Raw genomic sequence first — 16,757 nt, 5'->3', positions numbered from 1 at the left:
ATGAAGAAGGCTACCCCTCTTCATCACATAGTCCAGGAGCACAGAGCAGGGCTGGGACGTATTACAGAGTAAAATGTCATCCTTCAAGGCTGGTAACAAGGCCTTGGGCTTTACCTACTAATCTTCCTTCCCAATATGTAGACACTCACATGGCCAAATAGTTGATAGTGCAGTAGGAAAAGAAGACAGAAACAAGTCACATGAGGTTTCTCTTTCCAATTGTAGTTTCAACTACCAAGCACATACTGAGTTGCTACTCATGACTTCCTAGAGAAGAGCTCACCTCCATTCAACTCCACAAGAGGGGCCCCAGACCTCCTCTCCCACAGTGGGGACCTCACCTTATAGACGTGGGCTCACTGACACTTGGGTCTTACTTTCTGTAATCTCCATCTTCCTTGAGCCTCTCCCCAGCCCCACTTTGAGTTTTACCTCGGAGTCCAGGAGACTGTTGTTGAGCTCTTTGCCCTCTGATAAAAAGCCACAGGATGACCGCAAGAAGGATGAGGAAAGTGCCCACCAGAATGGTTGGGATGATAATGATCTCATACTGCTGCTCCCGGACAACTGGGTAGGAAATCAAGCAGGAAAAGAAGAGATTGAAAAAGAACCCCAATCTGATATTCACTCAACTTCCCCTATCCACCCGTTCTCAGCTCCTCATACATGAAATGATCATCTCTTCCTTCTTCCCCTCTACTTGCATACAGTGGAACCACTACAGGGAGCAGCTCTCTAATCAGAGACCCCAGTGTCCCTGCTTCTCAGCCTATCAAGTGTGCTCTGTGCCTCATCTTCCATTTTTCCTGCTGGGGTTAAGGATACAACATCTGGATCTCTGGCACTTGCCCCCCTCTTCAAAGACAATGACCTGAGCACCTGGGTGGCTCAATCAGTTAAGTATCCGAATCTTGATTCTGGCTCAGGTCATGATCTCATGATTCATGGGACTGAGCCCTGCATCAGGCTGTGTGCTGACAGTGCAGAGCCTGCTTGGGATTCTCTCTCTCCCTCTCTCTCTGCCCCTCCCCAGCTCGAGCGCTCTCTCTCTCTCTCTTTCAAAATAAATAAATAAGCATTAAATAAAAAAGAAAATGACCTCCTGTGTGCCCATTCCTTTATCAACACTGTCTTCATTTCTACTAGAATTCATCTCATCCTCCTTCTAGAATCTGTGCAGACCTTAGTCTCTGTCATCCTAGAATCAGAAGATAGGCATCTGTGGTGTTTGTCCTTACCACACAGCTTGTCACTGAGACTGCATTCCAATAGCATTCGTGTCATGACCCTCTCATCTCAGCCACACAGCTGTCCACTTCTATGCTTGGCCCTCAGAGAATGCACAGGGCACCACTGAGAAGAATTCCCAAGGACTGAGTTGTTCTAAAAAACATTAAATGGAGCATAGAGAGTTTTAAGACACCTCTATAGATCATTAGGTATTAAGTACATGACTACCTAGAACTTTCTGAGTCATGCATTCATCTTATCCATCTGCCTGATACTCAAGTGTGAAGAACTTTATTTTTTCCTGGCATTTTCCCTTTTTTCTATTATAAAGGAAGTATAGCCCTGATCTGGTTTCATCCTTTCATGCCATTATTCTCAAATTATTTCAAAGGCTTCCCTTCTACCCAAGACTGCTGCTCCAATGTTTGAGTCCATAGTACCTGTCTGAGCAATTGTGGTCCACAGGCAATATGGGAATGATCTACCTACCCTATGATCCTAAGCAGGTTCGGGGTGCCTGGGTGGCTCAGTTGGTTAAGCATCCAACTCTTGATTTTGGCTCAGGTCATGATCTCACAGTTTGTGGGATGGAGCCCTACGTTAGGCTCTGTGCTGACAATGCAGAGCCTGCTTGGGATTCTCTTCTCTTCCCTTCCCTTCTCTTCTCTTCTCTTCTCTCTCTCCCCCCCCCTCTTTCTCTCTCTCTCAAAATAAATAAATAAACATTTTTAAAAAAATCCTAAGCAGGTTTAATTTTTTTCTGGGTATTACTTATTTTTTAATTGGACCTTCCCCTGCCCATTATATATAGACAGACACAGGCATTCATTCTAACAAGTAGATAGATTAAAGGTATTATTGCAACCAAGCCATCTTCTTTCTCTTTCTAAAACTATATATATACATATATATGTATATATAAAATAATAAGGTATTTTACCTTATTTTATATTTTATATTACCTTATTTTATTTTACATTTTACCTTAATTTATATTTTATATTTATATATTTTTACCTTTATTTTATATAAAATAATAAGGTAATAAGGTATATTATATATATATATATATATATATATAAAATAATAAGGTAAAGTGATATACCATAAATATCTTTCTCCCACCCCGTCATTCTCCATTTATCCCAGTACCAATTCTCCTCCAAGTAAACGGTAGTTCTTAGTTTCTTGCTTATTAGGCCACAGATGCTTTATGTACATCACTTTTAATTCTATATCATCAGCATATATTTGAAATTACACCTCCAAAAACTTGGTTCTTTCTTTCTGAGGAGAACTGGTGGTTACCACTCTTTCATATCCATCTACAAACCTTATTTTGCCCTTGGTTAACAAGATTCTTCCCTGGTTCTAGTCAATGCTGACTGACCTGGAAAAAAAACAGTGGTGGTTTTTTTTTTCACTGTCTAGGTGATCCTAAGTTTATGATCTAGTTTTGCAGTGATTTGATAACGAGGTAAAACTTTATGAATCAGAGCTGTAGCTTATATAATATTATACTATATTGTACATATGTGCTATTCACCATATTAGGTGGTCTTTTACTACATTGTCTGTTGTGCTTTATTGTTGGTCCTAATAACCACAATGTGACTTATGGAGGCAGAGTCACTTAGTGCTGGAAACACATACAAAGAGACCTTCCAGTTCCAGCCACACCCCCTTTTCACTCTTCTTTATGGGGAGATGAGAGTTAAACAGTTTTCTTACCACCCAGAAGAAAGACAGGTGTGTGGTTTGTTGACAAAAGCCCGTGCAAACAGAGGAGTAGCCAGGAAGAAAATAGCACAGAGGAGAGGCACCTGCTTATCTGTGGGCTTGTACCTAAAAAGGGATCTATGCACTCAATGAATTATAAGATAAGAACATCCATCTCATTTGGTTATAAGCCAAAAAGGCAAGGTGAAAGGTGGTTGAGAACGTTTCCACAACTCCACAAGACCCCATGGAAGGAAAAGCCCTGGGATGGGGCCAGAATCAGAGAGCCTCGAGAAGGTGGAGGAGGAGATCTTAAATAATAAAACACTGGCTCAGTCAGGTGGATTCAAAAGCCGTTTGAAAATTTCTCACTGCCATTCTCATTCTTGTTTTCCTTTCCTCTTACTTCCCTTTCAGGGCATTATCAGATGTAATTGTGTTCATCCAGGGAGCAGCCAGTTAAACGAGTTTGGCTCTCTGGGGAATGTTCTGTGAACATAATCTCTCTTAACCACAGTACCAATAAGAAAAAGTCAGCAGCCAGCCCCGACTTGCGAGCTCTGCCCAGAAGCCAAACCACGCACCCACTAATACATAGTGAAGGAAGAAATGTAAAGGCCTGTGTGCACATGTATCCTCACTTAGAACTGCTCATGGTGGGCCAGACTCAACTACAGACACGTGCTCAAACATACCCGCACCCAATGACTCAAATCCACGCCTAGACCCTGGCACCTACATATCACACTTATTACAGGGCACAGTGTGGTCATTTGGATACAATATGACCTTCTATTACATTTCCTGAACAAGGTTCATTTGTGTGTAATTTTATTTGCGCATGGATACTTTAAAAAAAATGTTTATAACATTTATTTATTTTTGCAACAGAGAGAGACGGAGCATGAACGGGGGAGGGTCAGAGAGAGGGAGACACAGAATCCAAAACAGGATTCAGGCTCTGAGCTGTCCGCACAGAGCCCGACGCGGGGCTCAAACTCACGGACCGTGAGATCATGACCTGATCTCGACCGAAGTCGGCCGCTTGACCGACTGAGCCACCCAGGCGCCCCTGTGCATGGATACTTTAAAGAAGCTAGGTTTATTAACAGCTAGAAGCCCAATGTGATCAGATGCTGGAGCAAGGAAACAAATGTATAGGGCTATGGTGATGCCCACTCAATAGATAGTTTTTGTATGATAAGCTCTTTCCAATTATTACAGTTTGGCTAGAGACCTAGGGAACATACCACATGAGTCTAGAATTTTTAAGGTGTACACACCCAAGCATACCTACCCACATATGCATGGAAGCCTACAGAAGAAACCTTACCACTTAGAGCCCACCAAAGCATTTATATCAGAAGATGCTCATATTTGCCTGTAGCAACAATATTCCTCTCTACATCACTCTCTTCTTTGCAGTTTATATTCAATTACCACACGACTCTGCCTGCCCAGTGTGTCAACGTGAGAAAACACATGCCTTGGTGCCCAAACCTTCTAGGATGACTTTTCCTATTGGTTAGCTTCTAACCTATGTATTAGAAGAATGTTCTTGACCAACATTTCTGTACAATATGACGAATACTATATCCCCTTCTATTATATCTAGACCATTTTCTGACTGTGTTAAGAAAAAATATATAGGGGCGCCTGGCTGGCTCAGTTGGTAGAGTGTGCGACTCCTAATCTTGGGGTTGTGAGTTCAAGCCCCATGCTGGGTGTAGAGATTACTTAAAAATTAAATCTTCAAGGGGCGCCTGGGTGGCTTAATCAGTTAAGTGTCCAACTCTTGGTTTCGGCTCAGGCCATGATCTCACAGTTCATGAGTTCAAGCCCCGCATTGGGCTCCACGCTGGCAGCATGGAGCCTGCCTCAGATTTCCTCTCTGCCTCTCCCTCTGTCCCTCCCCTGCTCACTCACTCTCTCTCTCTCTCTCTCTCTCTCTCAAAATAAATTTTAAAAAATCTTCAAAAAGAAAAAAATAATACTGGCTACTGCTTCTTCTCCTTACCTAGACTATAAAATCCTCACGCATGTAAAACATTACCCCACAGTTCTCTCCTTGGTACCATGTATCACTAGGTTTTACTATATTCAAGCCACTGGAATCAAGGATCTAGAAAAGTCGTGAAATTGTTTATTCTGATCATCCTATTCGGTGGCTGGAACAGATGTACATCGGCTGCCTATAGCTTTCACATACCTATATCTACAATGCCAAATCCCCTCAGGCAGGCCTCTCATTAAAACAATATTATTTCCTCACTTGTGGTTATCATTCTTTACTTTCTCTCTTCTCAGTTGCTTCTTTCTGTCGGCATATTGAAAAGTGTAGCTCCCTTCTTGAACTGAGAACCGAGAGGAGGAAACAGCACGATGAAGAAAGAGATACAAAGGAGTATGAAATGGGGAGTACAGTGCAGCTCAAATCTTCGCACGATTAGAGTCTAGAGTCGAATGACTATAACTGAAATTAAGCTAACTATTTAACGTAAACTCTTCAAACCCTCACGCATAGGCACGATGCAAGCATAACGCCACGTCCCCTCTCTGTCTGTTTCATTACACACAAAGACAGTTCTATTTCCAAGAATAATGCAACCCCCACGAGCCACACTTCTGTCCAGTGAGCACAATAGTCTCCCAGATATGATCGGCAATTTACTCATGGGTGTCCAGAAGAAACTCATCTTACCAAAATACATCTACAAATAGAACTTTATTTGTTTATGATTATTATTTTATTTATTTATTTTTTGAATATGAAACTTATTGGCAGCTTGGTTTCCATACAACACCCAGTGCTCATCCCAACAGGTGCCCTCCTCAATGCCCATCACCCACTTTTCCCTCCCTCCCACCCGCCATCAACCTTCAGTTTATTCTCAGTTTTTAAGAGTCTTTTATGGTTTGGCTTCCTCCCTCTCTAACTTTTTTTCCTTGCCCTCCCCCATGGTCTTCTGTTAAGTTTCTCAGGATGCACATGTGAGTGAAAACATATGGTATCTGTCTTTCTCTGTCTGACTTATTTCACTTAGCATAACACTCTCCAGTTCCATCCACGTTGCTACAAAAGGCCAGATTTCATTCTTTCTCATTGCCAAGTAGTATTCCATTGTGTGTATAAACCACACTTGCACCCCAATGTCTACAGCAGCACTTTCAACAATAGCCAAACATGGAAAGAACCTAAATGTCCATCGGTTGATGAATGGGTACAAACAGAACTTTAAAAATTAGATACGTTCTCCTACACTCCAACTGCCTAAGTGTTGTGAGAAATCACTTGACTGATCTCCGTATAACATCTGGTCCCATTCCTGTAAGATATGGTTAAATGTTACACCAGCCTCCACCCTCAACCTTACCACCTGTGTATCAACACAAATGGATCTGCCAACCATGTTGTTTTTATAAAGACAAGTGACCCACCCACTCAGATGAATGCCACACTGGGTAAGGGAGTTATTAATAGCTATGGACCTTGGGGCAGAGGACCCAAAGGCTTTGGGTGAGGAGAGTAAAACATACAGAGGTAGCAGCCCCAGACTGAGGCAGTTTGCCTTCCAGCTCACTCCCCTCTTCCCCTCCCCCTTCTTCCTCATCCATGAGGTGTCCTAGCAAAACAAACAAAACAAAACACCATTTAATGGAATGAACGTGTTAAATTGGAAATGAGATCGAAAAGAATTGCTCAGATCTATCTACAGGATTCCAAAATTAGTCTTTAACATTCTGAACAGCAAGCCGTCCTTCCTATTTTCAGCTCCAATAAACATACGTCGAGCAACTATAATGTGCCAGGTGTGACGCTAGGCACTTTCACACAACGGGGAAACTGAGGTCCGAAAAGGTTGAATTTGGGGGGCACCTGGATGGTCCAGCTGATTAAGTGTCTGACTTTGGCTCAGGCCATAATCTCGCAGTTCACAAATTTGGGCCCCACGTTGGGCTCTGTGCTGATTGACAGCTCAGAGCCTGGAGCCTGCTTCCGATTCTTAGAGCCTGGAGTCACCCTCTCTCTTGGCCCCTTCCCCGCGCACACTCTGTCTCCGTCTCTCTCAAAAATGAATAAACATTAAAACATTCAAAAAGATTCAATTCTGAATAAGCCCAGGTTAAAAAAAAAAAAAAAACAGCAAGCAAATGCCACAGCAAGGTGTCATGCCCCAGTCTTTTAATTACAAACCCAATATTCCTTAAACCACTTTACTGCACATCTGTACTTGTCACTCACATGGAAGAAGAAATTATGTCCGAATCCAAAAGAATCATAGAAACCGTAATGCAGAAACCAAACTTCACCAACAAATGCAACAGAATTTGGAAAGCACAGGGGAGGAGAATCTGCCTAAGTGTGTGCTCCAAGGTCTTAGAGGGCCACAGACAACGACTGCCTGTCTGTCTTCAAACTGTATCCAGAAAATAAAGGTAGAATCAGAAACTTTCCCCCAGTACTCCCCAGATTATGGAATCTTGGATCATTTTCTTTGTCTGTTCATTTTCCTGGATTTGATCTCCATCCTAAATCCCTTTTTGAGGGAAAGGGTCTAGTTTCCAGGACTGGCGATCTCTCACTGTGAGCATGAAGGTCCAGAAGGAGCTAGAACTCCCAGGAGACAGGGCACTGGCCTGAGAATTGGGAGCACCATGCAGCGCCCAAGGCCCCACCTTCCTCCTGAAGCACACTTGCCAGAGGACAAAGAGTACAGGCAAAGGCACACTGGAGAGGTGAGCCTCTTTCGATCCAGAGGATTTGACTAGTGTAGACAACTTGCCTTGTGCCGGGTGATATCTCCTAGGGTGGATGAGGCAGAGAGAAGGGGAGGTCACCCAGAGGGAATCCCTTGTCCTCCTGTTCTCCTCAGATACTGAAGGATTGTGATTGTTCTGATCCTCCCCCTCCCACACCTTCCTAGAGACCCAGGGCTTGAAATGCACTTTGAAACCATTAGAAGAGAGGCTCCCATGGTGCTTGGGAATCCTGACCTTATTTCAACAAAGGTCTTGTAATAAGGAGACTGAGTGTTATCAGCTTCTCTTCCTTATTTTTTTTTTTAATGTTTTATTTATTTTTGAGAGAGCGCAAGCGGGGGAGGGACTGAAAGAGGGCGACAGAGTATCCGAAGTGGGCTCTGAGCTGACAGCAGTAAGCCCGATGTGGGCCGATGTGAGATCATGACCTGAGCCTAAGTCAGATGCTCACCTGACTGAGCCACCCAGGCGTCCCAGTCTTCCTTCTTATTTTAACGTGTCTGCAGGAATTCCTAAAACACATGTACAACCCAGTAGAGATGAAGAAGCCTAATTTGTATCCTGGAAGCTCCCAAAAAATTTGCTTTGGAGAGGAGTACTGTGATTGCAAGACAGACAGGCCCCTTAACATCTAAGTAAGAATCGCAGTAACACTACCCACCCCATGAGGTTTTTAATATGACTGCAGAGATTAATTTTAGGTCCTTTGAGGTGTCACCCAAATTCAATACATTTTATTTTTATTATAATTATCATTCTGTTTTTCACGTTCTCAATTCCATAATTCTCCATCTACCACAGGCAAACCTCAAAAACCCAGAAATGATATATCCCAAATTAGACATTATCTCGCTGATTGTTTTCTCTTCCCGAGATTACCAATCAACAATTTCCCCAGCCCAGAATAAGGGTTCTCTTTTTTTTTTTATTTTTATTTTTTTAGTGTTTATTCATTTTTGAGAGAGAGGGAGAGAGCGAGAGTGGGGGAGGGGCAGAGAGAGGAAGACACAGAATCCGAAGCAGGCTCCAGGCTCTGAGCTGTCAGCACAGAGCCCTATGTGGGGCTCGAACCCACTGACCCGAAGATGACCTGAGTCGAAGTCAGTCGTTTAACTGACTGAGGCACCCAAGCGCCCCGAAAAAGGGTTCTCAATAAGGGAAAAGCCAAGGACACACAACTACCACCCCCCCCCCCAAAACACAGAATTGCCTCTTTTCTATCTGCGTCTCCTTTCTCCTACCCGTTGGACACGCCAGAGGAGACGCCTCCCTGGGGCTTCTCTCAAACACTTCGCTGCTGCTGTGGTCAGTCACAGTGCATTTCCAAAGATCAGTCCCCCTCTCTGCTATTCATTCTGCTAGACTTTTCATTCAGGGGCAGTGGGGGGACTTCTGGAACTTGAGAAGTCTTAGCAGTTTCCCCTGTAAGTGAGGAGCTCCACCCTGTTCTACCACTCTTCCCGCCCATTCTAGCACATTGCCCTCTGGCAGACGGGAGAGCCACACTGAAAAAGGACAGAAGGAAGGCATTCTGCGAAAGATGGCGGGAACACACATACGTGCACACGCGCGCACACACACGTACACACGCTGTCTCATTCTCTGATAAATGAGTCCCGGACCCGGGCAGGCAGAGAGACAATGGACAGGGGATGTCACAAGCAGGAAATGTGTGAAGTGCTGTGTCACACAGGGTGGGTCCCTGTAAAGATCCTGCACAGAGAAGGTAATCCCAGGTACACAACCACAAACGCCTGGCGAGATGAAAACGATGCCCCCGGGAACCTCATTCTGCACAGCAAGGAGCAAACAGCAGAGTCCCTCCTTAAGAGTGGCTCAGTGTGCCTCAGAGCTGAGCAGTCTGGAAGCTGGGAAAGATGGAATCAGCACTGAGCTGGTGTTATGATAACAGAGGTGCCAATTCTGGTTTGATAGGTGATTCATCAAGCGTCCAGAGGCACGACACCTGACTTTGCCATGCCTTCCCTTCCTAGTTCAGGGAGCGGGACACCTGTTTCTCTCCTGAGGGCAGTGAAGAACCACAGACAGCAGCAAAGAATGAGTCATGCCAGAAAAGGGGGCAGGGCAATGAGCAAGTCCCCTCAACCACTGAGACGACCTTGCCTCTCAAATTCTGAAGGTCCTGCAGACCTGCCTCTTTCTACCCATATCCCAGCAGCCCCAGAAGCTCACAAGCTTCATTCCTATCCCTGCCCTGCCTGTACTTTCCTCTGGGGAAGTGGCAAGAGAAGGAGATTTGGAGTCAGACTTCTATTTGGATCTCAGGTCCAACAGGAAGAATCCAGACTGTGTATAAGTCATGCTAACCTTCTGAGCCTCCGTTTGTCCATCTGTCAGCGGAGACAATGATATCTCTCTCCCGAGACTGTGGAAGGCTCTCCAGGATAATTTACATATAATACCTAGCATAGTGCTGGTCCCATTACTGACAATCAATATGAAGTAGTGCTTCCCTTCCTCCCCCCTCCCTTCTTCACCTGTCTCCCAGGTTGGGAGGTAGTCACATAGCTGTACCAATCAGGTAAGCGTATATAACTCCAGATAACAAAACAAAACCCCTATTGTCAAGATATTTATAATATTGGTAGATCTAACTCCACGTAGTCCTGTGTGCGAAGATGAAGTTAATCATAAAGGAACGTGAGTGTTAAAACTTCATACAGCAACTACGTACGATTGGACAGTCTAAGTATTACACCTGCTAAGAGGTCTCTGAATTTGACAATCATGTTGAGGACGGGAGATTTAAACAAGATGGATCAAGAACACAATGCTGTAAACTAAGGTATAAAACAGATAGAATGCTACATGGTGGTATATTATTAATTAGTTAATTAATTCACCTTCTGTCCCTAAATGTCTCAACACCTTCTAGCTGCTTCCATTGACACCACCTATCTGCTGGCTACATTTTTACCCAGTCTTGGGTAAAATTCCTGAACTAATCTGGATGGAGGCAGTAAGGAGATCAATAGTCTCGGCTCCTTCTCCCTATCCTTCTTGCCGCCCTCCTTAGTTTGAGAAGACAGGTCGCTCATTTCTCGTAAGGTTTTCCAGGTACTAATGCTGAGTACCCAAGTACTCTCAAGTCTGGAGTCCTATCCTGAATGTCTCACAAGTGGATAGGCCCTCACTGTCCTCTCTGCCTAAATCAATCCTCTTTCATGAGATTAGAATTGCACAATATAGTCTGGTTACTGACGTCCTACTACAAATGGAAAGCCACCCCCCTCCTGATAGATACCCTGATGGCCTTGCACCTGAATAATGGCCATCACCCCGTCCATACTCTACTTCACGCCCACCCACGTGCCCCTGGACCTCTTGCCCCTACTGTTCTGCTTGCCATACTATAAACCCAAGTTGCTTACTCTCACCTACATGTGAATGTATCACCGAACTGTCGACCTTTACCTAGAATTTACCTCCAAAACCTAGTTTATCTCAAATCACTCTCTCAGAGAAGTGGCCCAATGGATACAGACAGAACGGAGATCACTCATGGTCCTAGAAAGAATAAGCAGTAGCGGAGCTAGAGAGGGGGGTAGTTCAGAGAACAAATAGAAAATGAGGATGGGGAGAAAGTTTAGGTAGCTTTTCTAAGATGTGTAAGTAAGTTGAGAAGTTCAATAAGGACTTGTTACAGTTGTTTTTGTTTTTGTTTTGCAAACTTAGGGCTCCAGCAAGATGAGGATAAGAACTAGTGATATCCCAGCATGCATTAATCTCTCATTCCAAAAGCAAAACAAGATTTGAGGCAAGAAGCATATTCTAGGCCTGAATATGTTACAAAGCCTAACACACACACTAACCTACACAGCGACACTCAAAAATAGAGAGTAAGCTTAATAGAGCACATAAATATCCCAGAAATAAATGACATATTTAGGGATTTAATATAAAGAAGTCAGCATGAAACAGAACAAGCAGATTCTCAAACCTGGCTACACATTAGCCTCTTGTAGGGAGCTTTCTAAAAAATGCCCATGTGGGGTTCACTTAGAAGAAATTATGATGTTTATGTATCCCATAAGTATGATTTCACTTATCAGCACTGAAAAAAAGGACTGCTTCCCAGGAGACACTAAATTACAGCCAGGTTGCGAACTGTTGAGATTGATTATCATTATGTGGATTATGCATCATATGCATATTATGGTTACTCACTTGGCAATAATAATTTAGATCCTTGCTTCATTCCTGTGCAAAAATAAATTTTAGTTGGACAAATGATTATATGTTTTAAGAAACAAAAACGAACATTGTACGTTATATGGGATTGGTGAGGACTAGGTAAGATTAAAAGAAAAGATTCCTGTACAAATCAAAACCACAATAACATACCAACTCACGCCAGTAAGAATGGCTAAAAATAACAGCTCAGACAACAACAGATGTTGGCGAGGATGTGAAGAAACGGGAACCCTTTTGCACTGCTGGTGGGAATGCAAACTGGTTCAGCCACTCTGGAAGACAGTATGGAGTTTCCTCAAAAAATTAAAAATAGAGGGGCGCCTGGGTGGCGCAGTCGGTTAAGCGTCCGACTTCAGCCAGGTCACGATCTCGCGGTCCGTGAGTTCGAGCCCGCGTCAGGCTCTGGGCTGATGGCTCCGAGCCTGGAGCCTGTTTCTGATTCTGTGTCTCCCTCTCTCTCTGCCCCTCCCCCGTTCATGCTCTGTCTCTCTCTGTCCCAAAAATAAATTAAAAACTTTGAAAAAAAAAATTAAAAATAGAACTACCCTATGACCCAGCAATTGCACTACTAGGTATCTATCCAAGGGATACAGGTGTGCTGTTTTCGAAGGGACACACACACCCCCATGTTTATAGCAGCACTATCAACAATAGCCAAAATATGGAATGAGCCCAAGTGTCCACTGACAGATGAATGGATAAAGAAGATGTGGTATATATATGCAATGGAGTATTACTCGGCAATCAAAAAGAATGAAATCTTGCCATTTGCAACTACGTGGATGGGACTAGAGGGTATTATGCTAAGCAGAATTACAGAAAGCAAATATCATATGACTTCACTTATATGTGGAATTTAAGATACGAAACAGATGAACATAGGGAAAGGGAAGCAAACATAATGTAAAAAGAGGGAGGGGCAAAACATACGAGACTCTTAAATATCTTAAATATAGAGAGCAAACTGAGGGCTGTTGGAGGGGTTGTGGATGGGAAGATGGCTAAATGAGCAAGGGACCCATCCCATTGCTGGGATGAGCACTGGGTGTTACATGTAGGGGATGAATCACTGGAATCTACTCCTGAAATCATTACTGCATTAAATGCTAAGTAACTTAGATGTAAATTTAAAAATAAAAATAATACATAACAAAAGAGATACAAATGCAGAAGGTAAATAAACAAATAAACAAACAAACAAACAAACAAATAAATAAATAGAAGAATCCTTCCAACAGAAAAAGTAAAGCCACAAAGAAAGGATCAATGCATAAAAACGGAAATTCTATATAACTTAGTAACTATAGTAAGAAAATTAATAAGATGACAATAAATAAATGGTCATGAAAAGTGAAAAACATGGGGCACCTGGGTAGCTCAGTCGGTTAAGTGTCAGACTCTTGATTTTGGCTCAGGTTATGATCCCAGGGTCATGGGATCGAGCCCCGTGTCAACCTCCACACTGAGTGTGAAGCCTGCTTGGGATTCTCTCTCTCGCTTCCTCTGCCCCCCTTCCCTGTTCACACAGACTCTCTCTCTCTTTATCTCTCTCTCAAAAAAAATTAAAATTAAAAAATAAAAATTAAAAATTAAAAAAAAACAGTGAAAATCAAAAGAAAACCAATACATCAAATCAAAGTGTTTAACAAATATGGGAGAAGGGTGATGTTAAGATTAAAGATGTTCAATTTAACTAATAATTATATAATATACATTCAAGTAAAACCAAGATGTGAAATTTTTGTATTTCCATTTAAGAAAAAAAAAGAAAGAGACTTCTGATGTTCTGAAGAACCCTATTTTAAAAAGCCCACTCTTACACATTAACAGGAAATCTAAATTTCTACATTATGGAAATGAATTTGGCAGTGTAAGAAAAGAGTCTGAATGACGTTCATAATTTTGACCCAGTAATTTCTCTCCTAAAACTCAATTATAAAAGGATTTTTTAAGAGATATTATTTTTAAGTAATCTCTACACCCAACATGGGGCTCAAACTCACAACCCTGAGACCAAGAGTCGCAGGCTCCACTGACTGAGCCAACCAGGCACCCCATAAAAGGATTTTTTTAATGGAAGATGTTTCTGAACATGCAAAAAAAATTATCATTTTATTTAATAATTATAATAATTGATTGTTATTATTATTGATTAATAATAATTATTAATAAATAATGATTGTTTTTAAAATGCTATTATAATTATACAATTATGCAAATTGTATTAAAATTAAAAGTAGAAATAAAATTAAATTTTCATGAAGAAGTGTGTGATGGGTAATTTTATGTGTCAACTTGGCTAGGCCATGGTACCCAGATAATTGATCAAACGTTATTCTAGATATTTCTGTGAAGGCATTTTTAAAATAAGATTAACAATTAAGTCAGGGAACTTTGAAGAAAGCACATTACCCTCCGTAATGTGGGTATGGCCCATCTAATCAGTTGAAGGTCTTAATAGAAAAGGACTGACCTCCCCAGAAGAGGAAATTATGCCAGCACACTGCCTTTGGACTTAAACTGCATCACTTCACTGGGTCTCCAGCCTGCTGGTCTACCTTGAAGACTTTGGACTTCCCAACTATCCACAGATTCTTAATTTTTGTTAATGCTTATTTATTTATTTTGAAAGAGAGAAAACAAACAGTGGAGGGGCAGAGAGAGAGAGAGAGAGAGAGAATCCCAAGCAGACCCTGCACTGCCAGTGCAGAGCCCAACACAGGGCTCAATCTCACAAACCGTGAGATCATATCCTGAGCCAAAATCAAGAGTCGGATGCTTAGCCAACTGAGCCATCCAGGCTCAGATCTATTCTTCAAACTAGATCTCAATAGATGATACATACATACATATAGGCATACATACATGCATATACATACATACACAGACACACAAACATCCTGTTGGCTCTATTTCTCTGGAAAACTCTAATGCAAAGAGGACTGCCAAATTTTTATACAGCTATACAATAGAATAAATATATCAATTTACATTCATGAAAGTTTTTAATAAAGGGGTTTTTCTTATGTTCATAGGTAAAGTGATATAAGCAGATTTAAAATTCATCAGGATCTAGTTTAATACAGTTCTAAATTGGCAGCCATATCTTAACATTATCTCTGTTTCTCTCTCCCTTTCTGTCGCTATCATTTGGAGCAGGTGTTATCACATCTCTGGGTTTTAATTCCTGATCCATAAAGTAATGGATCATAATCCTTGAACTGCCTAATCAGACATTCTGGCAAGACAAATAAGATAAAACATAGGACAAAACTTTAAAGTCTTAGAATAAAAGAAATTGATGGAATTCAGAAATCCAAGGTCGTATTACTACTTTCTCCCTCTCCCCTGCCCCCACAGGTCCACTGCCCTCTTTTCTGATGTACCTTGCTTCCCACCATTAAAGCATTTCTATAGTAAATGATTTGGAGATCTGTTAAGCTGGTGTTAAGGCTTTGGTATTTCAGAGAATTTCAAGCCAGTTCTACTAACTTATTGCTCTATCATTTGCTAATCATACTCTTTCTCCTCTCATATATCAATACCAGTGATTTTGAGGAAGACAGAGATTAATGCAGATATGAGATGCACTTTGGAGAAAACCCTGTGATCAAATGAACTTTAAATAACACTATTTCTACACTAGCATGGACTCCAGTATAATGAGGCCCCAGCACTGATCTTCACGTTGGCTTCAGCTGCCTTCTGCCCTGGAATTGGTTATATTTTCCTCACCTAGATTATTTCTCAGTGGAAAGTTCTAGGAGAAATGTAGAATGAAAAGAAAGAACCCTCTCCTAATACAGGCAAAGGAGACGTGAGATCTCAGTTATGACACTGGGTTAGCACCATCTTGTGTGTGACCTTAAGCAAGCTAATTAACATGTCTTGGTCTGAGGTTTGTATGTAAAACACCATGAAATATATAGAGTAAAAATACAAGGCATTATAATTATTTATTTAGAATCCAAGAAAGGAAAACGATGATGAAACCAAGGATATATAACATATACTCACATAAAGAAGAGAATTCAGAAGTGTGAAACCAGAGGAAAGGTCAACAACAGAGTTTTTCTCTATTTTTTTAAGTAAGAAATGTGACACCTTTCTATCATTCCCTCAAAATGGCTATGTAATATAGTCCTTCTTTGCTGTATGTTGACAGAAAGAGTGAGATCTAAAGAAAAGTCATGAATGGGAAGTGCATCTTACAAAGATGCAGAAAGCAGTTTAAAACAAAGGGATGTGTTCAAAAAGAATGAAATCTTGCCATTTGCAATAACGTGGATGGAGCTAGATGTATTACACTAAGCGAAATAAATCAGAGAAAGACAAATACCATATGATTTCATGCATATGTAGAGTTTAAGAAACAAAACAGATGAACACATGGGAGGAGGAAAGAGAGAGAGAGAGAGACATGGTAAGAGACTCTTAAAGATAGGGAACAAACTGAGGGTCAATGGAGGGAGGTGGGAGGGGGATGGGCTAGATGGGTGATGGGTATTAGAGAGGGCTCTTGTTATGATGAACACTGGGTGTTGTATTTAAGTGATGAATCACTGAATTTTACTCCTGAAACCAATATTGCAAATATGTTAACTAACTACAATTAAATAAAACTTTGATTAATTAGTTAATTAATTAATTAAAAAAACAAAGGAATGTGAATCTTGCTACAAACACCTGCCACTGTCCTAGCTTCTTGATCTGTCCTGGGAATAAAAATGTGGCAGTGACATGAACTTTAAAGATTTGTTTGATCTTTTTTTGTTGTTGTTAAAAGGTTATTTATTTATTTTGAGAGAGAGAGAGTGCATGAGCAGGAGAGG

General features: G+C 41.6%; 1 protein-coding gene across 2 annotated transcripts in view; it reads right to left on the bottom strand.

The window, feature by feature from the left end:
* STYK1 (serine/threonine/tyrosine kinase 1) overlaps positions 1–16,757 on the bottom strand; it is a 44,844-nt gene that overhangs the window by 15,197 nt on the left and 12,890 nt on the right. For both annotated transcript variants that reach the window (XM_058743670.1, XM_058743669.1), the window contains exons 2-3: positions 1,239–1,383; positions 433–567 (exon numbers count right to left, since the gene is read on the bottom strand). In XM_058743670.1, the coding sequence (XP_058599653.1) occupies positions 433–567; positions 1,239–1,284 (181 nt within the window). In that variant the 5' untranslated portion in view covers positions 1,285–1,383. The remainder of the gene's footprint in view (positions 1–432; positions 568–1,238; positions 1,384–16,757) is intronic.

Source organism: Neofelis nebulosa, chromosome 8, assembly GCF_028018385.1.
Source record: "Neofelis nebulosa isolate mNeoNeb1 chromosome 8, mNeoNeb1.pri, whole genome shotgun sequence".
NCBI lineage: Eukaryota > Metazoa > Chordata > Mammalia > Carnivora > Felidae > Neofelis > Neofelis nebulosa.
This window is presented reverse-complemented; position numbering and strand designations above follow the sequence as displayed.